Source organism: Clytia hemisphaerica, unplaced genomic scaffold, assembly GCF_902728285.1.
Source record: "Clytia hemisphaerica strain Z4C2 unplaced genomic scaffold, Clytia hemisphaerica genome assembly, whole genome shotgun sequence".
Lineage (NCBI taxonomy): Eukaryota > Metazoa > Cnidaria > Hydrozoa > Leptothecata > Clytiidae > Clytia > Clytia hemisphaerica.
The window spans coordinates 1,764,035-1,789,300 of record NW_027103968.1 but is presented as its reverse complement, the minus strand read 5'-3'; the positions used below and the strand labels follow the sequence as shown (position 1 = coordinate 1,789,300).

The 25,266-nt window shown below is 33.6% G+C and overlaps 2 protein-coding genes across 6 annotated transcripts; one reads left to right on the top strand and one right to left on the bottom strand.

Moving 5' to 3' along the window:
• Nucleotides 1-1,711: 1,711 nt before the first annotated feature.
• On the top strand, nucleotides 1,712-4,860 carry LOC136810487 (uncharacterized). Of its 3 annotated transcripts, none has more exons than XM_067067057.1 (3): nucleotides 1,712-3,588; nucleotides 3,801-3,839; nucleotides 4,252-4,665. In XM_067067057.1, the coding sequence occupies exon 1, from the start codon at nucleotides 1,737-1,739 to the stop codon at nucleotides 3,489-3,491; it is 1,755 nt and encodes a 584-aa protein (XP_066923158.1). In that variant the 5' UTR covers nucleotides 1,712-1,736; the 3' UTR covers nucleotides 3,492-3,588; nucleotides 3,801-3,839; nucleotides 4,252-4,665. The 3 variants fall into 3 exon arrangements, with proteins under 3 accessions (XP_066923158.1, XP_066923156.1, XP_066923155.1); XM_067067055.1 differs by having other exon boundaries at nucleotides 3,801-3,857; XM_067067054.1 differs by having other exon boundaries at nucleotides 3,801-4,860.
• Nucleotides 4,861-7,572: 2,712 nt separating this feature from the next.
• On the bottom strand, nucleotides 7,573-24,267 carry LOC136810494 (protein FAM133-like). Of its 3 annotated transcripts, none has more exons than XM_067067061.1 (2): nucleotides 24,093-24,267; nucleotides 7,573-8,839 (listed from the first exon to the last, which is right to left on the bottom strand). In XM_067067061.1, the coding sequence occupies exon 2, from the start codon at nucleotides 8,827-8,829 to the stop codon at nucleotides 7,921-7,923; it is 909 nt and encodes a 302-aa protein (XP_066923162.1). In that variant the 5' UTR covers nucleotides 8,830-8,839; nucleotides 24,093-24,267; the 3' UTR covers nucleotides 7,573-7,920. The 3 variants fall into 3 exon arrangements, with proteins under 3 accessions (XP_066923162.1, XP_066923163.1, XP_066923164.1); XM_067067062.1 differs by lacking the exon at nucleotides 24,093-24,267 and adding an exon at nucleotides 13,906-14,152; XM_067067063.1 differs by lacking the exon at nucleotides 24,093-24,267 and adding an exon at nucleotides 11,398-11,475.
• Nucleotides 24,268-25,266: the final 999 nt, after the last annotated feature.

Here is a 25,266-nt window from a genome sequence, read left to right as displayed (position 1 = left end):
ATTACATTTCTATTTGTTCCCTTATTAGCATGAAATATTTAACATCGACTTTGTGACCCTACACCCAAATTTTAGTACACAGGTATTTGGTACACAGGTAGTAAAAATCAAAATCAATTTTGGAAGGTAGTACATGACAATTTTTTTTCTCAAACACCCACCCACCCCAGGATACATGCCGCCATCTGGTACACTGACCCCCCTTGATAAGTTTCTTGCATTTCATTGGCTTTTACAGTAAATTCCACGATTCATCAATTGGGTTTTGCATGCATCAGCCCTCTACCAGCTTGGTAAATTTTGCATTTCTTTTTCAAAATAGAGATGACTTGTCAGTTATCAATGACACAAGCAATCAACAAAAGAAACTAATAAAAGATCAAACAGATAAGCTGTCAATAAGTGGGAAAAATTATTGTTTGCCAATCTTGGAGATTTGAAAAACTCGAGATTAAATTAGCAAGTTTCATGAGCTTTCCTATGATATATAAACTAAGGCTCGTCCTCGATTTGGCAAACCGGAAGTAATAGAAGAAAAAATAGAAATCTTTGATAATGTAACCCTCCGCACAGGTCCAATTGACAAAACAATGGAAAATATGTGTCAATCCATTCAGCTGATTAAATGGCAAAAAATGAAAAAACTTTTATAGATAGTATAGACCTTTTGCTACACTCAATTTCAAGTTGGATAGTTAAAAACTCCATCAATGATAAGAAAAAACATTTGTGTGTGTGCACACCTATAATAATTATGCATTAATGTGTCATCAGATGCAACCCAATCTATACATCAAAAGGACTGTATTCCTATGTATATACATTAATGAAATTCTTGCGTTAAGATTACCTACAAAAAGGTGTTACCCAAAACGATGATTTTTGATGTCATAACAATAAAAATTTAATTTCTCCAAATTTCCTCATCAAAATTACGTCAAATTTTCACCAAAAAATCGTATTTATAAACTGTTTTGGTTGAAATTAAATTTTTGATTTTTATTACATCATTGAAAATCTTTTAGATGTTTGGGAAACATTTTTAGATTTTTGCAATGGAATTTGCGATATAACACAACTGATTATACCTATATTTACTTAGAATAAATAGTGTGAAGAAAGATTCAAAAGCAAGTGTTTTTATTCCCTATTAAATAAATGCTAGATTTATGTCTTTGTTCTAGAAAAAAATTGAACTTTTAATAAATATAATGAAGATATAGAAGATTTAATCTCGAATGCCTACTTTTTCTCTCTGCCTTTTAATTCTATTACTTTGCTTGTAATTTTTGCTTTGCATTTTTTATTTCAAAAAGCATTTTTCTCTGCCAAAGCCTGAAATTGCTTCACAATTTGCAAAGTGCAAAACTGTAATTCGAACCCTACATATCTAACACTGGTAAAAACTTCATGGTTGTAGCAATCTTGAGATATTATACAGGATGCTTCCCATAATAAAAAAAGATTCTTTATAAGCAACAATCCCCTAGAAACATTTAAAAAGCCCCTTGGAGATTCTAGAAAATGTGCAAATTTGAAAATTTAAGGTTTAGACTACCCCCTTAGTAATATTCCTTGTGGATTAATGATGCTCATTTTATTATTATTTAGTAAGCGTGGTATACACAAATTTGGATCTAGCACAGCAAGATTAATTTTTTAATTTAAAAGAATTATAGAATTAAATTTCATTCTTTTGAATTTCGTTTTAGAACAACTAACAGTGAAAATTTTAAATGGCTTTCAATGTGGCAGATTTACAAACTTTATTTTCGTTGAAAATTGAAGATTGTCACAACAAGAAACTGGAATCATGTTTAGATATTCAAACTGAAAGAGAAGATATTGTACCAAACTTATTTGATGAATTTTCAAACATTGCTGACACTGGCGTTTTCCAAGAACCATTCTCATTAAAGAAATATAAAAACCTCATCCCAAAAAGATCCCCAAAGAAAAAATCAAGAAAGTTGAAAAAGGTTGATGTGAATAAAAATACAAAACTTCTTTCTAAAGAGAAAGTTCGAAGCTGTAGTCCTTCATTTAGTATTGATTCAGCTGTTGATTTAAGTGCTGACAATTCACTACTGCATACCCAAAAATGGTTTGTTGATACTGATTTTGATGTTGATATACAGTCAAATTGTGATAGTGGAGTTTGCGATTTCAATATATCAGCCGATGCCGTTATGAAAAACTTGAGTGATGATATTCAATTGTCAATAAAAAACAATGTTAATGCAGACGAATTCCCCGAAAAACGTTCATCAAACAAGCATGACTTTGATAATATTCAATCAAGTATTACAACAAACTCTTCCTGCAGTGAGAAAAGTAAATTGAAAGCTTTGAATAAAAAGTCAAAAAGATTCAAATCTAAAAAGCCAAGACAGTTCAAGGATTCCTTTAGAAAGCACAAAGAAAGCTATATGAAGCTTCTTGATGAGCAGAAATGTATTGTCCAACATTCTAGGAAGGAATCACGTTTATCCACCATTAACTCGTTATCTGATATCCTTCTTACCAACTTAGATCATGCAATACCAATTATTGTTGAAAAAGAAGGTCAAAATGTAGAGCACTTAGGGAAAAGTTTAACCAAAGAAATTGAAGTCCAAACTCTAAGTAACGAGAGTCATTTTACTGAGTCCCTCATGAATATGATCTATACACCAATGAAAGATAATGATGATTTACAAAGCAATCCTTTGCTTATTGATCCACCAGAATCATTTTGTCTGCCAACTAAAGAGGTCGACGCACCTGCAAAGACTACTAACATATTGAGTACAAGTTGTACAATCAACAGTGAAACTTTAGCTGATAAAGATGTTTCAGGCAAACTAACAACAGTGACTTCCAGCTCAATAGATTGTCCATGTGATAATAATCCAGATGGAAACACTCTAGCTGGCGATAAAGATTTGTCTTGTGTCATTCTAGAAAACAGTGCCAATGTGAAATCATTCAACATTAAACTTTTTACTGAAGTAGATAAGATCATAACAAAAGAGTGTGCCACTTCACCCGTGAAAATGAAACCTAGAAGGCGATTCATAGTTCAAGATGATGAGGATATACCAAGTGCTTTATTGGAAATTCTAAATGGACCACAAGAAGTTAAAAATCCTTTAAGTACACCTGGTCAAAATACACAAATAGCTACTGCTGATGAAAATGATATATCAATGAAGACTGATTCTAGTTCCAAAACTGGTCATCACACTTCAATACAAATCTTAGATAAAAACCAGACATTTGATTCGAGTGCTCCAAATTCAAAACAAAGTACCTTCACTAAATTGTCCAAAAAGAGTGAAAGGGTCGCATCGGACAGTGATGGCTCCACATGTGACACCCAAGATCTTCCACGACCATCAAATGATTTCTGCGTTAATTTACTCAACTTTTATTGTACTGGACTTCTTGCAAGGAGTGATACAGCTGAAGAAAACAGATCTAGTTTTTCTGAATATTCAGATGATGAATAATTACATTATTCCAAACATGGATATCGGTTACCAATTTCTTTGTGTTGGGCTTTGGTTGGTTATGTGTTATATATAAATTGATGAATCTGGCCCCCAGGTAAATATACCGGCAACCTGTTTCTTAGGAACTGTTCCTTTAGAGACTTGGATAATCTTTCAAATATTTATAGTTTAAGAAAACATACAAAAAAACTTTATTAGAACCTAACTTGTTCAAAATTCTCATTATGTATATAACTATCTGATTAATTAGTTTGATTATTTCAATGTTTTTAGTAGGTTAAAAGCCTTCTTATTGTTTTGTTTCAGTGGCCGGTAATTTGTACAATGTTGTGTTTGCAGATGGTGGTACGTATAAAATCTATGGTAGTATCATCATTTTCAAAAATTTCTATTAAAATTATGAACTAAAAACTTTTCAGGTGTGTCTTAAACAAAATTAAAGAAAGTCGAAAGTTAAGTTCAAATCTTCAATTCTTATACAGACATTTTTCGTGTTTTTCAAGTATTCATACATCTACACACTTGGTATGTATAGTTCCTTGCTTTTCCCATACCTTTAAATTTCCAAACAATGTAATATTTTGTAAACAAAACTCTTCTTAAAACCTGTTTACTTTTTTGCATAAAGAAAACTAAACTTTTATTATACTACTATACTATAGACTAGGCATTGAAAGTTTGAATCTAAATGGTATCTGGATCTCAATTACATCATTTTTGAAATGCTCTAATAACTAAACTTTCTCCTCTCTTATAGCTTTGCCTTCATTGCACTCATCCGTAGGCAAGCAATCAACAAAATATCAGTATAAGGCTAAGTATAAAAAGGTCGTAAGTAGACCTGTAAGTATAATTTTTTGGTAAGTGTTTCCTCGGGTAGTTAAAAAACGTCAGGTAAAGTTTATACAGTCTTAAAAAATCCCCTCCTTGATCATGGTTTTATTAGACCGGTCGGTAAGAACAAAATCATAAGAACAGGTACTACACTATAAGAACAAGATACTACAATGATACTTAAATGTGCGAATGTTTAAGATGCGATATAATTTAGAATTTAGAATAATGTCTATTTCATTTTTCACCATTTTGTAGCATATTTTTTATAATTTATAAAATTTATTTAGCTATTACATATTTTGTCTATTGAGATGGTTTTCAAATTAAAATCTTCTAGTCATGTTGTGATGTCAAAAGGGAAAAAATATCAGCTTTTTTGGGGCCAACTTTCTTTTTAATTCGAAATGTATTCTACTCAACATTAGATTTAGTCTAAAATGAAGAACAAAACACAGCGCTGTAAATATTGTACTCAGTTTTGTTTATATTAATGTAAAAAATAATAAAATAATTATATATTTATAACTTACTACTTGTTTTGATGATTTCTTTCGGCCAGTTTTTGGTCCTACAGCTACAAGAAACACATACAGATGAAATTGATACTTAAAATCTGTCTCTCCAGCACATTACTTTTATCCATCTTTCTTTATATATCAAATTCTCAAACGAAAGGACTCATTGCGTCCTTCTATAATATCGATTTTGAATCTTCATTCCACGATAAGAGACCATAATTTCAGAAGGGATGTTACGGAAAATCTTCTTTGACCCGGTCAATAATAAGAAGTCTAAAGTCATATTATTGATATCATGTGTGGTAATCAATACTCAGACTTAATTGCGGTAATTCTTAATTCAAATTTTGTTGGTTATCCTGAAACTTACCTTTTCTTCTGTAGTTTAAAAAGAAAACATAACGATGCTTCAACAAATTCATGGATTCACTCTCATTTGAATTGGTTGGCAGTGGCTGGGTGAATCCACAACGTTAAAATTCATGTTGTTGTAAGTTTTGCAACATTTTTTTAAATATCTGTAAATTTTCTAACAAGGCGCTCTTTCAGAAAATGTCCGTACATGGGGGGGTGGATATAGTGTCCGGGGATAAGAAAAATCTAAAAATTTGACTTGTCCGGAGGTAAGCTTGCTCTGTTTTGGGGTAACTTTGCTCTTTTTGAGGGTAATTTTGAATTTCTAGGGGATAAACTAATGTTTGTCTGGGGTAGACGGTTAGACCTGCTGCCCGAGGGGGGGGGGTCAAAAGTCACAATGTTCGGGGGTAAATTTCCAAAAATTGTTATTTGATCCACCAGCATATTCAAATTTTTTCTGGAAAAGCCCAAAAGTCGAGTTTCTGAAAATTTAAATCTAGAAAAAAAATCTGAAGAAGTACAGAGAGACTCTAGCAAAGTATTGACATTGTTTTTTTTATAAGTAAGTGTATGCCCCTTGGTCAGGCTCGTGTATGCTCAAGTTCTCAAAGCATCCAGGCATAGCTTATGCTTATTATATGCTTATGAATTATGCTTATGATTCATCCCGAGCCAAGTTTCTTTAGTGAAATTTAAAAAATCCTGTAAAAATTCAGGTTTTGGGAGCAGTGGAATGTAGCTAGCCGGGGAATGTTTTTTTTTACTTGACCTTTACCAAACCTTTTTAAAATGACAACTTGAAAAATATTTCAGGCTGACATATATCCTTATGTTATGCTTTTAAGAACTCTACAAATTTGATTCTTCATATGCTCTAAGCGTTATGCTCATAAAAAAACATGTACTAATATTTGCTGGAACATGCTTCTTTTAAAAAAATTGGGGGTTTTTGGTCATGAGCTGTGAAGGTTGGCGTGACAAGCTTCTGGGTGTATTAGAATTCTTTACGGAAATTTCATCTTCTCAAGAATACCGAAAACATAATCACATCAAGAGATTCTAGGACAGTTCCCCCCCCCCCCCATGACAATTGCCCTCGGATAATTGCCCGGGGACAATTGCCCCCAGAACAATTACCCCAGCCACCTAAAAAAATAACTTCCCAAACAATTACCTCAGAGACAATTCATGATCGTTACAGTTAGTTAGTCTTTTTGACTATTTCTCTTGTTATTCGTTAAAACTGCATTTAAGAATGCTGTATGAAAGTGTATGAAAGGATGCTGTTAATAGTATGAAAAAAGCCTGCATCATACAACCTCTGTAAAACAAACATTTGTGACCAAAAATTACTTTTCGTAAATAAAGAGCTAACCCAATAATACGCAATGAATTTTCTTATAAAAAAGTGTTTACCATAAAATTCACATGAACTATAGCAAAACAGAAATAACATAAAAGAAATACAAAATGACTTTTTTTTCATTGCTTGAGACTGCCAAATTTTCAAAATATTGGTAGTTTTTCCAAAGTTTTTAAGAATTCTTTGTTGAATTTTTGAATTTTTGAATTTTTTTTTGCCGAAGCGAGCGACCGACCCCCTTTTTTGGGTAGCTTGACTCGTAAGACAACAAATTAAATCGGCCTCACCTAAGAGCATTAAGGTTAAAATTGAGTTACAGTATTTGATCACCGTAAATTTTGACATCGTTTTGGATTCAAATGATTGTAGGGAAATGAGGTAGTTTGAGAGGTCGAATAGATTCGTTATCTATATAATCGGAAGAAATTATTGCCAATAGGTTATGATCTGACTTCTGGGTTAAATTTGTAAACAAGTGTGCAATCAATGACCTTTAGAACCTGGACCGTACTTCCATCAACAGTTTAACTTCTTGTCATGAGATTATTGCTTGACCACCAGTAGGTATTATGACTACAGTGCAAAAGCAAAATCTTTCACAAGTTTGATCTGTATTTGCATGAAATAGAAACTACTAAAAAGATTTTATTTAAACAAAATGAAAAACATTTCATAGGCGACAATAATTCATTACTCTTAGGTGCCAAATAAACGGGGGGGGGGTACGAATAAACGGGGGGATGGAAAATTTTCGAGAAATTAATAAACGGGGGGACCTAATTGCCGGGGGGTTGGAAATTGTACTTCTGAAAGCCCAAAATAAGGTAAATATAGGCTAAAATCAGGCTAATTAGAACAAAATAAGGGGCCTTCTCTTTGACAGCTGAAAATATTTTTAAGAATTAATAAACGGGGGGGTCCTAATAAGGTCCGGGGGGTTAGAAAATTTTCCAAAAATTAACAAGCGGGGGGGGGGCGTTTATTTGGCACCTAAGAGTAACATCCCATTCGTAAATGACAATGAGATTTTGTTGCATCCCAGTAAACCGTTTGTCCGAGACCGATTATATTAAGGGTGTTTTGGTTTTATGCCAGTTTGCGTTGCTTTTATCGTCCTTTTTTTAACTTGAAAATCCAGTCTAAAGTCATATTATACCGTATTTGAATTCTCATAACTGTATCACATCATTTTAATAAGCATTCGCAAGAGTTTACATTTGACCTTTCAATATACAATCTGATGGTCTCTTCGGCGAAGAAGAACTTTTCATTTTTAAGAATTTCAGTTTTACTGACTGTTCGATACCTCTTATTACCCTAGACTTTTATGGTAAGAAGTTCTCCATATCTTTTAAGTTGGGACGGTCAAACGATCTTTGAAACTATCAATGAAAATTTCATTTCTGATCGGCAAATAATCAACTTCAGGCTCCACATCACTCATCATGGCAAGCACTAATTCTCGTTCTTCAAGAGTCATGTTCTTTAAGGCTCCCTTAAATCGCTTACTATTCAATAATTTTGCGTAGAATTTCGGTGGTAGTTCACTTTCAAGTGAGATTGCCATAAGAAGCATGGTCAAGCATGAACTATCAACCTCTAAATCGGTATCCTCAGAGAAACTCTGTAATTTCAAATCATTGGTATCTTTGCTTATCCGTTTCTTACGATCCTGCTGACCGTTATCGGGAGGCGGAGTTGGTGAGATCTTATTAACCTTTGGCTTTTTCGTTTTCTTTGTCGTTTTCTCGGTACCTTCTTTATTTGAAGCTGATTTCTCTGTTGAATTCTCCTCAAATGTTTCCCATTTCTGTTTGTTTTTAGTCTGTTTGGGTTTTGTTTTCTTCTTGGTTGCGCTTTTCACAGACGTTTGTGACTGGGTGTTCTCTTCATCTAGGTGCAATAAATCGATCTTGGTCTCGTGGTCCTCCATCTCTAAGATTGTCTCTTTCTTCGCTTTCTTTTTCTTTGTTTTCGGTTTAACTGGTTTTTCTGTATCGACGTTCGACGCTTTTGCGGTCGACTTTTTTGTGTTACGTTTGAACGAACTTCTAGTTTCGTTCTCTATAAATTCGTTTACGAGATCTAAAGCAGTGTTACGTGTGATTTCGTCCAATTCTTTCTGTCTTTGTTTGCGTATTTCTTCGTCTTTCAACTCCTCTTGAATTAGATCGTCGATTTCGTAGTCTTGGCTTTTCGTGCTGGTTGCTTTCTTAATATTTTTTCGTTTCTTCGTTTTCTCTTTGACAACGCTCCCCATTGCAACAAAACTGAAGGAAAAAAGGAAGAAAAAACGTAGGAAAATATTAAAAAAATAGAAAACTGTTTTCGAACGAATACCTCTTGGTGGCCACATAAATAATTTCGCTGTGAAAAAAATAGATCACTCGTTACTGTTCAATCTATATTCCTATTGTACTAGCCACTTGAAGATGAGTGAAAATAGAAATATAGAAACATAAAAATTGAATAATTATTACTTTCCCCCTATCGATTCCCTTTTTTTGCTTTCAATGTTAATAATTTTATCGATTTCTTCTTGCCTAGCTTTTTAACAGTTGACAAATCTTAATATGAGTGGGCGAAATTCTACGTCATTTGACCTCCGAAGGCCCTTTCAAACTAATTGATAATTCCAAAGATTGGCAGACTTTGTAATATTTTCGAAGCTTTTATTCTATATAATAGAGCGACAATAAAATCTCCCAACAACAAAACAATCTTCTTTTCTAACCATTTTTCTCAAATTCCTAGTGCGAATTTTATCCCATTTGAGTCTTCAGCCTCCCCACTTTTACGGTTTTTCCACCGGGTATGCTAAGCTCTCTCATCCAGCATGATAAAATAATCAACCTAAAATGTCTTAGAACTTGTTTAGCCAATACCTATAAAAAAGGTAATTTTTCTATTTCTCAAGCCTAATCTAGAGTATATAACCAAACGAAAATAAATTGCTCTAAAACAAAGGAGGCATTTTTCAAAGCGTTTCTCATGGCCAACATCAATTTTAACCAATAAAAAAGTCACTTTATTTTCTGGAAGCTTCCTTGATTAAATTTGTTGGAGCTTAATTTACTTTTGATCAACACCAGAGTAAAAATGAGAATGAAAATGAAGATTTTCCCGCAGTTTGAATGATTTTAGGTTCTACTTTTGAAGAAGAAAGTTACATACTGATTTCAAAATCTCGTGCTCCCTGTCGTTCTTGTTCCATCATTTTTCCTTTATATATGCTCTTATACCAACTAAGATAGGTGATTTCCAACTTGAAAATCTTGAACAAACTTCTAATTTCCAATTTTCAAGCTCATTTATTGAAGATTGAAGAAGAAAAAACACGTGAATTTCGTGTTTTGAACACAAATCATCTGTTTGTCTCACCTGGAAATTTCCAGTCACACTACAACTAAAACTCATTTAGATCCAGAATGAATGATCTAAAATTTCTCTTTGAAAGATACGCTAAATTAAACAATCTGAACATTGTCAATTTGGATATCCACTAGACTAGAGTCTACTTTTGGCTGAACTTTGCTTTTTGACAATTTTTTATGACGCTGAGTCCAGTGAAGTAGACTAGGAGCATTTGGCGAGGTCGCCATTTTGAAAAAAAATGTTAAAAATCCAAATAACAATAAAACTACTCGAAGTTGAAAGATATAATCAAAAATGAGAAACAAACATCAATAACAGGTTTGCAATCCCTTATTCTCGTATAAAAACATTGCTACATACTGTTTTTACCTTCCAAAAACAACTAAAATCTGGCGGACTGTTTTACAGTCCGCCTAGGCAAAAGCATATTACCATATACTACCGGGCCACTTAATTGCGCCATCCAGTCTATAAAAAAAGCTTTAAGAGGACCCCGGGCTAGATATCCACCTGCTCAGGAAGTCCGGACTAGAGGATATCGCCATCTTGATTTTTTTCACTTTCGTTTTCAAAAATTATAAGAAAACAACAAATCAATAAAATAATATTCTAAAACCCCATCAAAACTTATGAAACTATAATAAAAACATGTAAATACCTCAAAAATCTGAAAAAAATTTGGTCTATTGGTCGTTTTCTGTTTGTTTGTTTTTCCAAAAAGGGACTGGATTTAGTGCATGTATTTGCTACCGCCAAATTACGCCGGGCCTCTTATTAGCGCTATTCAGTCAATCAAAAAACTTTAACTGGACCCCGGGCTAATTAAATGGGCGATGTCACATTACCTTTCACTGCGACAATTAACGCTCTAACGCGGATTCTGATCATGTGATTAAAAAGTATAGGCAAAAAAGTCTCAATCTTGAAATTCAAAATAACCTGACTTCCAGACCAAGTTTGTTATTCAATTGACATTGATTAGACATGCTTCAAAAGACAGGTTCTAAAGAGGTTGTCATGTTTTCACATGCTTTTAATGCTTCAGCAAATCACAACCGGTTTTTGATAAAATAACGTAAATTAGTTTTTAGTGTATCAAACGTTAAAATTGATTGATCGAGGACAGCTAAATTATGCATCTTTAAAAGATATTTTGAAATAAATTTTTTTTAAATAACTTATCGTATGAGAGGCTCTATCTTACAAATCCTGCATTACCGAAAATAGACAAAAAAAACGACAAATTTTATAAAAAACGACAGAAAAGAACGCCAAATTTCATATTTTTGCCGTTCACAACCCCGACCGAAAATAATTGGATCACCTTTAGCGATTCATTTCTGTTTGTTTATCCCGGGAATTAACTACAAGTGGTTTAAAAGAACGACAAATTACGCGTGCGTGTTATTAATGCAGGAATTGCAAGATGCACCCACTGTATCGTATCCTTTACCTTTATTACTGACTGGTGTCCATACCCTTGAGTGCGACCAAACGTTATTCAAAATTTCGTCTTACAAAAGATCAAAATGAAATATAAGTTTGAAATTTTATTCTTTTTCCATATTTTTTTATAAAAATCTGTCCTCTTTTCGGTCAATTTACACCTTTCTTGAATCTATTTTTATTCATATTTTTTTTGAAAGAAAAATTCATTTCAAAAGTGTACTGTCCAGTAAGAATGCTTGTTGTGTTGTTTTTAAAGAGGATGTTGAAATTATCAACATTATTACCGCTCGTATCAAATGAATCAAGTCTTTTGTTTGAATGCTCACGGACTTGATAAATTATTTTTAGGAATAATGGCAGTTTGTATTTCTTTTGATAACCTGTTCTTACAAAAAAGGTTGATTTTTCAAATTTTCAAATTTTTCTTTACTTCGCTAATTATTTTTGAAATGTTACTTTACTTTATCTACAATTTTATCCCGACGTTTTCCGATTTATATTACTTTGTCGTCTCTTTCACTTTCATTAGTTTGATTCGGCTTGTTAGAAATAAGCGTACAACCTTTCCGTGTTGTAAAAGTCTGAACTTTGTCAACTACTCTTGTTAAATCCAACTAAAAATATTGAAACAATTTTTAAATCCATGGCAATATCAGGATCGATGTTTCAAATTTTTACAGGTTTTGAAATATTACTATCATTGCTTTCAGCTCATATAAAAAAAAGTTATTGTGTACCTATAGGATATCGGCCATATTTCAAATGTCACGGAAATGGACCTTGTTTTACATTGCGTGATTTTTCAACGGATTCTGCCCACTTAATAAACATCATTCTCCTACCAGTCTCAGAATCTGCAAATGCCCAGTCAGGCAGGGTTTTTCACTGGAAAAAATCGACTCCTCGTATTAACCACCATTTTTCTAGGCTACGCCATATCTCCCTCGCTCCGTTCGTTAAACCTCCTCTCCTTCCTAGCCTAAAGCTCGGAGCGGTCTGATACAGTAGACTACCATTTTTCACCTTCAAGATGTTTTCATTTTAGTGGCCTAGAAAAGGGCCTTTAGTTCTAAATCGATGGGCCTAAGAATTCTGAAAAGCTAAACTGAAATTTTTTTTCACCTTGTCTACGTCTAACACAATCCAAAGCTAATAATCACATATTACAAACCTCTCTTTTTAGGGATTTATTCGATGATTATTGACTATTTGGAATGATTTTATGGGATTTGGTGTATTGTAAAGAAAAGCTACAACATAAACGATTTCGTAAGTCTCTTCTTTCATTTTTTCAGTTCATAATTGCGTGGGGATTATCGACGCATGCAAAAAAGTTTCATAACCAACACAGATATATTTTAACCCACACAACCACGTACAAAATTGACAAACGCACCCCGAACAAAAAGCTCCGTTTGCTTGGGTCAATTTCTCGCTTCAAATCGGTCAAAAAGCACCAATTCAACCCATGAACCAACATACCCAAACAATTTAGCAGATTCAATTGGATACAAAACTAAAACCACATTCTTAAATGAAGTAACCTAGTGGCGTTATTTCACATCCTATTGTACCTGACCTGATATCTACGGAAATGTCAAAATTCGTTGCCGTTTACTGTCATTGTCTGTTCGCCACAAACTACTTGAGAATACCTTATTACTCGAATACAAGTACAATTATGGTCAAAATATATTGAAAGTTTTAGTGTATTTTAACGTTTTTCAGAATTTAAAGTTCGGGCGAGAATTGCTATTTGAGCACTTCCAGTTTCTTTCATTGAATATTTCGATTTTAGAAGGGTTTGGTGGATTCTAGGCTATATGGTAAGCCTTGTACGAGTAAATTTAAGTTTTTAAGTCTTAAATTTCGTCGGGAAATCCCATTTATCTCAAATATTTTGTCCATAATTGTAGATACCTTTTAAGTAGACAAAAGTATTGAACGGCCTTGAAATTACGATGCAAAAAAAACAAGAATTTTTTTTGCTAGTTTTCAAGGACACCACGGATGGTTTTAATGGAAGGGATTTAAATTAAAACTAGTCTAGCAAGCTAGACGACTAATTCAGACATATTAGAAATAAAGCAAAAAAGTAAATTTTAGTCGTCTAGAAACCTTTGTGCACTAACTCCAAACAAAAAAAAAGTGTCAATATCGCAATTAAAATTTTTTCCCGCTCAAAAAAAGTTCTTGAAAATAAAATATGTGTGGATTTGTGTGTTAAAAATGTTTCATTTGAGTTGATTTTATTTTGAGAGTTTGTTGTTGCTTGATAAATTTTTTTTTCGCTACGCAAGTTTCTGCGTAGCTAGGCCCGGTATCTATAAGGCTGGAACACCGGATTCTTCCAGTCGTTTATACAAACTAAATCCCGTATCATTATTTGTGTTTATTATTATTATTACATGCATTATAAACGACTCCAGTCTAAATTAAAACTAAACCAACACGAAATTAGTTCGTGTTAATTACATATCTACTTATTTATTTTTTCAAAATAGCTACTTACCTTTATTCCCAAAGGGAAAAGCCACTACCAAAATTAATTCCTAAATTAATTTCTTGGATGCTCTGTTGTTTGGTTCAGCGTTTAGTCTTCCGTCTTCGTTCAACTAGAATGAATATTCTGCGCTTGAAAGAAATCTCTCCCTCAAATTTCTCTGCCCCTATTATATTTCCTCATGAAATGATATTAATTCATCCATCGAAACTAAACCAATACAAACATCACGCGCTCCTCACTTCGAATATAATCATGTTAGTGTCGAAATTTTGTTGAGAGTAGAAAAATAATACTTTTATCTATGAAAAAAAACAACTAGTATTGTATTGCTGAATTGAAGAATAAATTTGCCCTTTTCATCTTTATTCTCCCCTCCATTGGGATGGAAATTATACTAACAAATATTTATTGACACCCTGAATTTAGTAGGCGTTCTTCTCTTCTTGGATATTCAACCTTCCATACTTCATATTCCCTATAAGAATTTATTGAAGTATTTTTTTCCTTGTATTCAGAGAGAAGTCTCGGCAAGACTAGTAAGGTCTGTTATGAGTTATAAATTGTACGACTACTCTAGCTGTTTAAGATTTAGATTTTGAGACGTGACAGTATATGTCAATTTTGCTAAAATTATGGCCTATTTTTAAGTATTTTTCCAAAAAGTTAATTACAGGCATATTCTCTAATAAAAAGCTTCCTGGAAAAATATTTGTTATACCCCTCATCTCAAATCAATATATAGAGCTTGTGCAACTATTTTATTTCTTTACGAACTTGAGACCGACTCACCAGGGTGTTTTCTCACTTTACTTTTAGTCGGTATATTGATCTCCCCTTTTCTTTTGGTCCTCACTGGTCCTCATCATTTTTATATTTTCCAGTATTTTCCAGCTTTGTCCATGATTTTCGTGTTTTTGGGATCCAGGGTAAATTTTTCTCGAAATTCTACGGGACCTCAAAAACTTTGAAAACAAAATCCTGAATAATAAAGATTTTCTTGGAGCCAAAACTTAGAAAACCTTGAAAAAGAACTTTTCATGTCATACTTTTTGGAATCAAACTATCATAAATAAATGATAAGTTGGTCTTCAGACAAGCAAGTGATAAGTTAGACTAGCAAACTAGTCTGTAAATTAATCATGTCAGAGGGCGGGAACATAAAGGCGGCGGGCGTTTGCTAGAATAGGAGCTGCGTAGGAGAGCGAGCCAAAGTTGGTGAGAGGCTGCTGATATACAGACTAGAACATTCTGCCACGGCTTCATTTTGGAGGTTGTGAGAACGGAGGAGTGCTTTCCTAAATTTTGGAGGGAGAAAAGCCGACAGACCACTTTGTTTTGAATTTTGGGTGGTGGAGGAGCCACCTTTCAAGTTTTGAAACTTTTACATCTTTAGTTGTTTTTGTTATTCATACATTCTTAGAAAGGTAAGTATTTGCAATTTAGCTTCAGTTTTCTACAATCATCAAAAGTGTACAAGGATTATTCAGTTTTCCTTATGCAGGTTGGTGGTGGCATATGTTACGTGCTTTTGGGGCTTTTTGCTAGCCTCTTTCATTCAAGGTAAGAAATATTTTTTCTAACAGTCTAATTTGGTTCCACCTAAATACTTTTTGCTTTTTATTTTAGTACTTACAGACTACTTGTTAAGGAACTTGATTACTCTAGTCTCACTGTGGCTAAGTGAACCCCTCCGACACTCTTTTCTATGAATACAACAGTAACACTAACCAGGCAGGAACTCTGCTCAAAAGTACCCAACAAAATAACCTTTTTGAAAAAATTTTGACACTATTTTAAGAATAATAACATATCATAATAATCAATAATTCTGACACTTTTAATATCTCACGATAACCTAACACAGGTTTTCAAGCCATACCAAAAATGTTTTTGGTACGGTTTGAAAACTATTTTTAGGTTATCGTGAGAATAAAAAGCGTTTCCTGGTTAGTTTAAAGAAACTCCAAAGATTATCCCTCTCATCACTCTTAATGTCATTACTGCCAGGCTGCTGTCTGACAGTCCGACCCTCTTCAACAGACTCACTGCTACAAAAAACAACCTGTCCTGACTGTCAGCATGTAACGTACCAGCCAAGCACAGGAAAATTACACGTACACATAGAAAATTAAATGGAAAACTTACAGAAAAGTACTTACTTTTAATAGTTAAGATGTCATATGTTGAATAACTAAAACTCCAACCTCAAAACAATGACACATTGGTGCATAATTATTATTATAAGTGTATTATTATAATTAAGTATTTCAGTCTGTCGAATGAAAAAATGTAACATCTGTCATGTTACAAATTTAATTTGTGAAAAATTGAAATTTGCAGAATTTAGTGCTGTGATAAGATAGCTCTGATAGAAAATCCAGAGTTTATATGGTGACAGAAAAGTTTTTGGGTACACGTATTCATGATTTTAGAAAAATGCAGTATTTTTGTCATGAGAAGAGAATTATTGTAAATTCTGACCTTTTTCTATAGACTGTGGCTATGTGCTGAAGAATTTTCTTGTCACACCAAAAATGCTGAAAAATTAACCTTACACTTTAAGATTTATGGCTAAATTTTTTTGGGAGTTTTCTTGCCACACTAATTTTACAATTTATATAATTATTTAAATTAAAGTTACCTATTTGAGAAATTTTTGTTGTCAAACTGAGAATTCTGAATTTTCACCGTAATATAAATTCTGACAAATTTTCATCTACGTACAACTATAATTTTGGGGAAATCCCACTTGTTCGACAGTATACTTGTCCGACGGTACATTTGTTAGACCGGTTGTTTGACAGTTATTAGCTCGACACCCATTTGCTTGACTGCATGGTTGTTCGACACTCTTCTCTCAAACAACTGGTCTGTTGAACAACTATATAGATTGTCGAACAAGTGGATTGTCAATCAACTGGGTTGTCAATCATTTTGGCACCCATTTGTTCCACAACCCACTTGTTTGACATTCAATTTGACAAGAATTTGTTGAACAAGTAAGCTGTGGAAAAAATGGGTTGTTGAACATGTGACATATACTTATCACCCATTTTTCTGTAAATTGTAATTAAAGTAAAATGTAAGTTAATTTTATAGTACACATACTTACTTCTATTATTTCTATAGAAATAGAAATAATAGAAGTAAGTATGTGTACTATAAAATTAACTTCACACTTGAAGATTTATGGCTGAATGAAAAAAATGAGTTTTCTTGCCACACTAATCTGGCAATTTAAAAATATGTAAATGTTTATTTAAAGTTATAGTAGGTACTATGCTATGTGTACAGTACGTTTGAGAAATTTTTGTTGCCAAACTGAGAATTCTTAATTTTCTCCATAAATTCTGCTAAATTTCCCTCTACGTAAGTATATATAAGTTTTGGAAAAAATACTAGAATTGAGTAAAACATAAGCATGGCGAAAAAATTTAATCATTTTTAGATGTAAGAAGACTTTTAATATTTCATAATTTGAAAGAAAATATTTTTTGGAGAAATTTGTCAGTGCCGCTTACCATAACTTTATTTCTACTCAAAACTGTGTAATTTTATCATAGGGATAGATACAGTACGTATTAAACTCAAAACAAAGGGATAACCAGGTAGATAATTCACAAAAGTTTGTAGCACTTCCAATACACACGACATTGTGTCAGTGTCGTGTAGTAGTCTCTGGTAGTCCAACAACCATATATTTTTGAGAAAGAACCTTTGACTTGTGAGTCCTGGAAAATTAAAACGTCTTATGTGTTTGAATGTCAGTAAATAATTGTTAGCTACTGTACCTGGGTTATCCCTTTGATTACCACCTGCAAACCTAGGAAAAAGAAAGCTGAAATGAAAAAAAAACTCACAGTCCATAGTGTTTGCAATCTGAATACTCCATTCCTAAAATTGAATGAGTTATGAATAGGAAAAGTCAACAAGTTCTGATAACTGATGTTACAAGATTTTCCATCTTCTCTTGCCTCTCAAATCAAAACAAAAAAACAATCAAAAATGAGCCAAAGAATTTTGCATGCAGAGAACCATGAAGAAAAGCCACATATACACAAAGAAGAGACTCATCAATAAGAAACAAGAAACAAAACAAAATCTTTTCAAATAAAAATTTCCACTAGAAGTCAGCCATTATTTTTTCCAATCACTCCCTCCTCAAAAATCAAAACAACACGATCTGCGACTTTGACGGAAGTTTTCATTTCTCATTTCACGAATTTCTCAAAGTTCATTCATTTCTACAACGCCGAAATCTGGCGTTGTAAGAATGGGGCTTCAGCTTAGCCGTTTTTTCCTTCCTGGGGTTTCGCTCCAGTCGGGCTTTCAGCCCTCGCCGCCGACAAAATTTCTTCCTACGCTTACCTAACTCCTACGCTCACTTTTCCCGCGTGATACCGTTCCAGCCCGACTGGCGTGCCAGTCTAGTGATAAGTGGATCTTCTAGAAAATAAGAATCCCATAAGAACGCACATTTCTCAAAAAATGCTTCGCCATCTGCTTCTGTACTACTACTACGAGTTTTTTCAAAGGTTTTTTGAAGCATTCCGATGTTCATAACCTTTTGAATTTTAATCCTAAAATTTTGTCAACACGTTCTCATTTTCACCATAATGTGAGTATTTTCGTCCATTTTACTAAGAAATCACGTGTTTTAGAGTCCCGCAAAGCCTTAAACTTAACTTGTTCCTAATACACTTGAAAATAAAAAATAGAATCGGATCGAATTACAGGAATACTGGGAAAATTGAAAATTGAATAAAAATCCGACTGTCCAGGAAATTAATCGAAAGCAAATTCCGCAATTGAATAAGTCAAATGTGGGAATTGGGCATTGATTAATTTACAATTAATATACCGTCAAAAATTTTAAATAGATACGAAGAGCCAAAAGGAATTAGAAGTTTTAAAGTTTCTTAAGATCAAAGAATCGCTCGTGAGAATTGCAGTTATAACCGTTAAGGAGATTAATTTCTAAGGTGTCAGCGTGAATCTGGCTAAAGCTAGAGCTGCAAAATATTTGTTTACTTTCCAGTTATTTTCTTTAATTTATCACCGGCTTGTTTTTTTCTCCATTTTTGCGCTTTTTACTTTTTACTACGCAGCAACGAAAGAAGTATGAGCCTTCCAATTTAGATGATCGTCAAGGTGAACCCAAATACTTCACAATGACATCCCTCTAAAATCACTATGATGACTAGAACCTGAGAATGTCTGTCTGTCTGTCCTTCTTTCTGTCACCTCAAAACTTTGGGGCAGGCTGGAGACTTCAAAAATGGTCGGATTCGACCGAAACTTCGTTCACTTGATCCTTGAGTGAATGCCTGTGGTTGTTTTTCTTAATTTTTCAAAAGTTTCATTTAAAGGGCGTTGATACTAGGTTAAGCCCAAAACGAGGGTAAAACTTCTTATATAAAAATTTTCTGTTGATATTTACAAGTTCTGTTTACATAGGAGTAATTTAGTTTTTAAAAAGAAACGAAAGAAGAACCTATTGAGTCTTACCATGAAAGATCATGGATTGTGTGTCCCAAGCACATCCAGGCAGGGTGTTAGGAAAATATGGTGATAGACTCTCTACCTTCACTTATGAAAGGTCATGGTTACAGCATAGTTACAGTATGGTTACGCGATTATATCACTACGGTATCCTCGGGACATTGTTTTGATTCATTACTGAAGTAACACATCGACCTTAAAAGTTATAAATCACGATAAAAATAAGCTGCCCCAGCGGCACCATCACGCCATCATGCAAAATTGCGAAAATTGGTTTATCGGCTAAGAAATAGCGAAAACTAACCCTAATCACATATCACATCACTCCTCAAATTTTTACTCAATCATGCCAAAATCATAACCACGACATCACGCTAAAAATAATTAGAATCACAACAACGCAAACCACTCTACTAGGGTGTCTTCAAAAGTTTTTTTAGACCTACCTGGAGGTCCTATAAAATAACCGTTGTCCGTCCGTCCTTCTGTTCGTCTGTTAGAAGCTTTTCTCAAGATAGGATCATTGTTTTTTCTGATTTTTGGCACAAAAATGCAAAATGGTGATGCCCAAAATGTGACTGAGCCCGATTTTCGAAAAAAAATCATTTCCGGCCGAAAATGCCGGGAATTTCTCGAGATTTCATCATTAGTTTTTTTTGATTTTTTGCACAAAGATGTGTATTAACCAAAAATTTTCGAGAAAAATCAGTATAAAAGTTTCTTAACTTTACTGAAATTGATTTGAGAAGGGCATGACGAAGTTACCACCTCGTTCCCTGCACATTATCAGCTTTTTTATGCTTACTGACAGCGTTAGATAATTGCGCTGTAATTTTGTTACGTCAGATATTTTTTGAAGTATTATTTTTAGAAGTTCTCCCTCTGAGAGGGGGAACTCGCATCAGCCAACACCAGGGTATTCTCTGGCGTCACCCAGTAACATAAATAAAGCCTGGGATACATGGGCACGGCGTTGATGAAGTTGTTTAAACTGCTGCATTGGTAATAGATGTAAGAAAATCGTAAGAATTCGAGTTTTAAGCCTAAAAGTGTTCTTAACATGTTCTTATTTTCACCATTATGTGAGTGTTTTGTCTATCTTCCTAAGAAATCGGATGCTGTGGAGTCCCACGACTTTTTATTGGGCCATCAAGGTCTTGTATAGTTTGTTCTTATAAAAAACGTGAAGGTATAAGAAAATAGTTTTTACTAAATGTTTCAAGAAAAGAAATACGGCTTCCAAATATCCAAAATTCCTGAAGCCTTCAGATATTCTTAGCTCTTTGAGTTTCAAGCCTTCTTTCTCCATTTTTCAGTATTTTTGTGCAATTTCCTAAGAAATTGGGTGTTTTAGAGTCCGTGAAGCCTTAAAATGTTCTTAACTTGTTCTTGATACTTTGGCCATTGAAGCCTTATTTTTGGACCTACCGGGAGGTCCTTTAATTTGACCGTTGTCCGTTCGTCTGTTACAAGCTTTTCTCGGGATCGGCTCATTAGTTTTTTTTTATTTTTTGCACAATGATACAAAATAGTAATGCCTGAAAAGTGACGGAGCCCGATTTTTGAAAAAAATTTTTGGGAGGCAAATTCGGGCCAAAAACTACCTAAAAATAAGGTTTTTTGGACTTTGTGCAAAATTGCTTCATTAGTTTTTCCTGATTTTTGGCAGAAAGATAGAGTGCAAGGTACCCTAAAATGTGGCTGAAGTAATTTTTCTCGGAAAATTTTTTTTCGTCGTCAAATACGGATTTTCGCAAATTTGGGCCAAAAACTACCTAAGAATAAGGTTTTTTGGACTTGGTGCAAAATTGCTTCATTAGTTTTTCCTGATTTTTGGCAGAAAGATAGAGTGCAAGGTACCCTAAAATGTGGCTGAAGTAATTTTTCTCGGAAAATTTTTTTTCGTCGTAAAATACGGATTTTCGTTTTTTTGGGGAAATTCCCTTTTACCATTTTCCTGTTAGCAGCTTTTCTCGGGATTGGCTCATTAGTTTTTTTTTATTTTTTGCACAATGATACAAAATAGCAATGCCTAAAAAGTGACGGAGCCCGATTTTTGAAAAAAAAAATTTGGGGGCAAATTTGGGCCAAAAGCTACCTAAAAATAAGGTTTTTTGGACTTTGTGCAAAATTGTTTCATTAGTTTTTCCTGATTTTTGGCAGAAAGATAGAGTGCAAGGTACCCTAAAATGTGGCTGAAGTGATTTTTCTCGGAAAATTTTTTTTCGTCGTAAAATACGGATTTTCGCAAATTTGAGCCAAAAATGTGCCTAAAAATGGGGTTTTCTGGACTTTGTGTGAAATTGCTTCATTAGTTTTTTCAAATTTTTTGGACAAAGATAAAAGGCAAGGTTCTCTAAAACACAACTGAAGCCTTTTTTTCCGGAAAATTTTCTTTGGCCGTAAAACTTGGATTTTCTTATTTGGGGAAATTCCCTTATGTCATTTTTAGGGAAAAAGAAGATTTCTCGCGATTGGATCAATATCCTTTTCTGATTTTTTGCACTTTGATGTAAAATGGTAATCTTTAAAATCTGATGAAGCCCGATTTTCAAAAAATAATTTTTTGAGGCAAATTTTGGCCAATATGATCAATATCCTTTTCTGATTTTTTGCACTTTGATGTAAAATGGTAATCTTTAAAATCTGATGAAGCCTGATTTTCAAAAAATAATTTTTTGAGGCAAATTTTGGCCAATGGTAATCTTTAAAATCTGATGAAGCCCGATTTTCAAAAAATAATTTTTTGAGGCAAATTTTGGCCAAATGGGGTTTTCTAGACTTTGTGTGAAATTGCTTCATTAGTTTTTTCAAATTTTTTGGACAAAGATAAAAGGCAAGTATCTCTAAAACGTAACTCAAGCTGTTTTTTCCGGAAAAATTTTTTTGGCTGTAAAAATCGGATTTTCTTATTTGGGGAAACTCCCTTTTGTCATATTTAGGGAAAATGAGCATTTCTCGAGATTGGCTTGGTGTTTCTTTTCTTATTTTTTGCATAGTGCTATAAAATGGTAATATTTAACTTCTGATGGAGCCTGATTTTCGAAAAAATAACTTTTTGAGCAAATTTGGGCAGAAAAGTGCCTATATTCAAGCTGCTCATTACACTTTCTTACTATCTTGCTATTTGTCCTATTTTTATCTGATTTTGGTCACCAGGTAGGTCCGTTCAGCATGTTGCTTGTTTTATATAGTTTGTTCTTATAAAAACATGTATATGGCTTCTAATAAAGCATCCAATATATGCTCTGCGCGTAATGGTTGTTTTGACAGCTTCACAGAAGAGTCATCAAAAGTGTGAAGAATCTAACAGCATAAAGGAAGTATTCTTAAACTTAATCAAATATTCTACTAGAATAGTAAGATTTTGGAGTGAGAAACTTAAACAATCGGCGAAGAAAGCTTGTTGCAATTACACAGAAAAATATTTCTTCTCGATTGAGAATTCAAAGAAGAAATAAATAGCTTAATTCAATCAAACTTCGTGAAGAATCTGTTGTATGGCTACAGTTTGGTAAATAGATAAAAATATTTGTGTAACAAAAAGTAGTTCTTTCTTGTTACATCTAGAGAGACTATACTGAGAGAGTTGGAAAGATAGATTTAACTTAAGGTTTACTCGCAAAGTTCGAAAAATATCCTACAGTTATTGTAATACAGAGATAAATCACGCGCGAGTAACAAAATGTATCGCTCCAAAGAGAATCAGTTGCAACGACAAGGGACGTTCGATCCTTATGATTTTGACGTCGACTCAGATATCGAAGAAAGCTATATCGCATCGCTTAGAGACACACCAAGTAAATCAACAGCTACACAAGATGATCCGAAAACAGAAAATCGGGTTACATATGATCCAGTTTTATCATTACAAGAAGAGCGCGAGTTGAACGATCATATGAATTACGTAATCATGATGTCAATGTTCTATTTCGAAATGCCACCGAAGTTTTATGAGAAAATCAACCGATCGCGTAGTTTGATCGAGATACTACCTCATTTTAATCTAGAAAAGAAACATCTGGCAGAGCGAATGTTTTTTAAGGAGAATTTTGGGAATGGAATGAACGGCGATATGAAAGTTTCCAAAGTATGGCCAAAACAAATTCGTGAGATTCGTGAAGATTTGAAGAGGAAAGAAGAAGAAGAGAAAGAGGAACAGGAGAAGAAAAATTGAAAGTTGAGAATATTTAGTGCATTTGTATACGACTGTTGATGGTTTTATAACTACAAAGGATTTGTTTTACTGTTTAAATAACCGTCCTATCCACGTAAAAATGATCTTAACTTTTATTTCTTTGTCTAAGGACAGATATAAAATCCGCATAAGAGTCCCCATGATGCTTTGTAGAAAAGCCAATTTTGGTCGGGGGGGGGTAGTGAAGGGTACGGGTATGTGCCGTGTTAAAGGTGCCTATTTAGAACCTGTAAGGGCTGAAAAAATCTGAAATTTAAATCTCGAAAGATCGAAATTTTGTCAAATTAGTCCCAATAAGTAAGGGTAAAAAGTTAACGATACTTTCCTCATTTATTCTCCTTTTTAGTCTCACTAAGGGTCCGAGGGTCGAAAGTCTACCCTAGTACCCCCTTCCCAAGGGTTCGTTTGACTGAAAAGGAATTGTTCTTTAGAACCCATTTTTTGGTAAAGACTTCGTTTGGCTTTAAATGAAAATATTGATCAGAAAATTTACCTTGGATTGTATCTTTAATTCTTCCATGTTGATCTCCTTTAAAACTTGTCTCCAAAAAAATACAACAAAATTAATCAACTAGAGGATTTAGAAATCAGTGTTTTTTTCAGTCGGACGTGAAATCTTTATTTCAATATCTAATTAAACTCATTAGTATTCTCCTTATATACGGAAAAGACGAATGATTTATTAAAAATTGCTAAAAATTATTCTGCTAACACTGTTGTGGTTTTGAGTTTTTCCTTGAAGATAATAGTAAACTTTGCGAAGTTTTTTTTTTTCCTTTTTTGTTTTCCTTTTTGTATTCATGTATTAGCACCTTCTATCAAATAAAAGTTTTCGAAAACTCTCTGTATGCTTTTTCAATTTTCAAAAAATTGAAAAATCCTTATAACTTGTATTCCTCACTGTTATCTGTTCATAGCAACAAAGATTTCAACAACCCTAACGTTCAGGCGAGCTATTCAGTTGTCGTGAACGGACATGCGCGGAAAAATATGCAGTTGACTCTCGTGAATTGGAAGTCGCACGGGAAGTCTAATTTGTTCGAATTACAGAGAGTATTTTACTAAGGTTTTCGCTTAGAGAATTGAGAACTGAGAATTAATTCGAATTATAGAAAGATTCGAATAATAGAAGTTCGAATTAGTGAGAGTCCACATCAAAGAGGTTGTGTGTAACTTAGTTCAAAGAAATTCTAAAGAGCGTTATATATTTTTTACCCAAATTAAAAGGTCGTCTCACACACGCCGCTTTCGTACAAAATATTATAAAGCCTAAGAAAAAATCAGATCAAAATCTGTTAACATTTTTCCCTTATTTTAACAATCGGTTGACAAAATAGGCGTTAGTAAAGCGTAGTAGGGCTTCGTTTTTTGATATTTCGGGCATGAAATGAAAGGTCAAAAACTCTCTTGCCCTTAAAATTTAAAAAATAACTTATTACTGATACACGCTTTCATAAGAAAATACTTTATAAGTATGTCGATGATGAGATTGGCCAAAAAGATGAGAATATGCTATGAATATCACCATCATGGAATTTGGTAACGTCACTTAAGAATGCCATTTTTAGAGTATTTTTTACTTTAAATTGCCAACTGTCCTTCAATAAGGCTCAAAACTTTCACAAAATGCTATACCGTAAATCGTCGAATCCAATTGACAATTACTA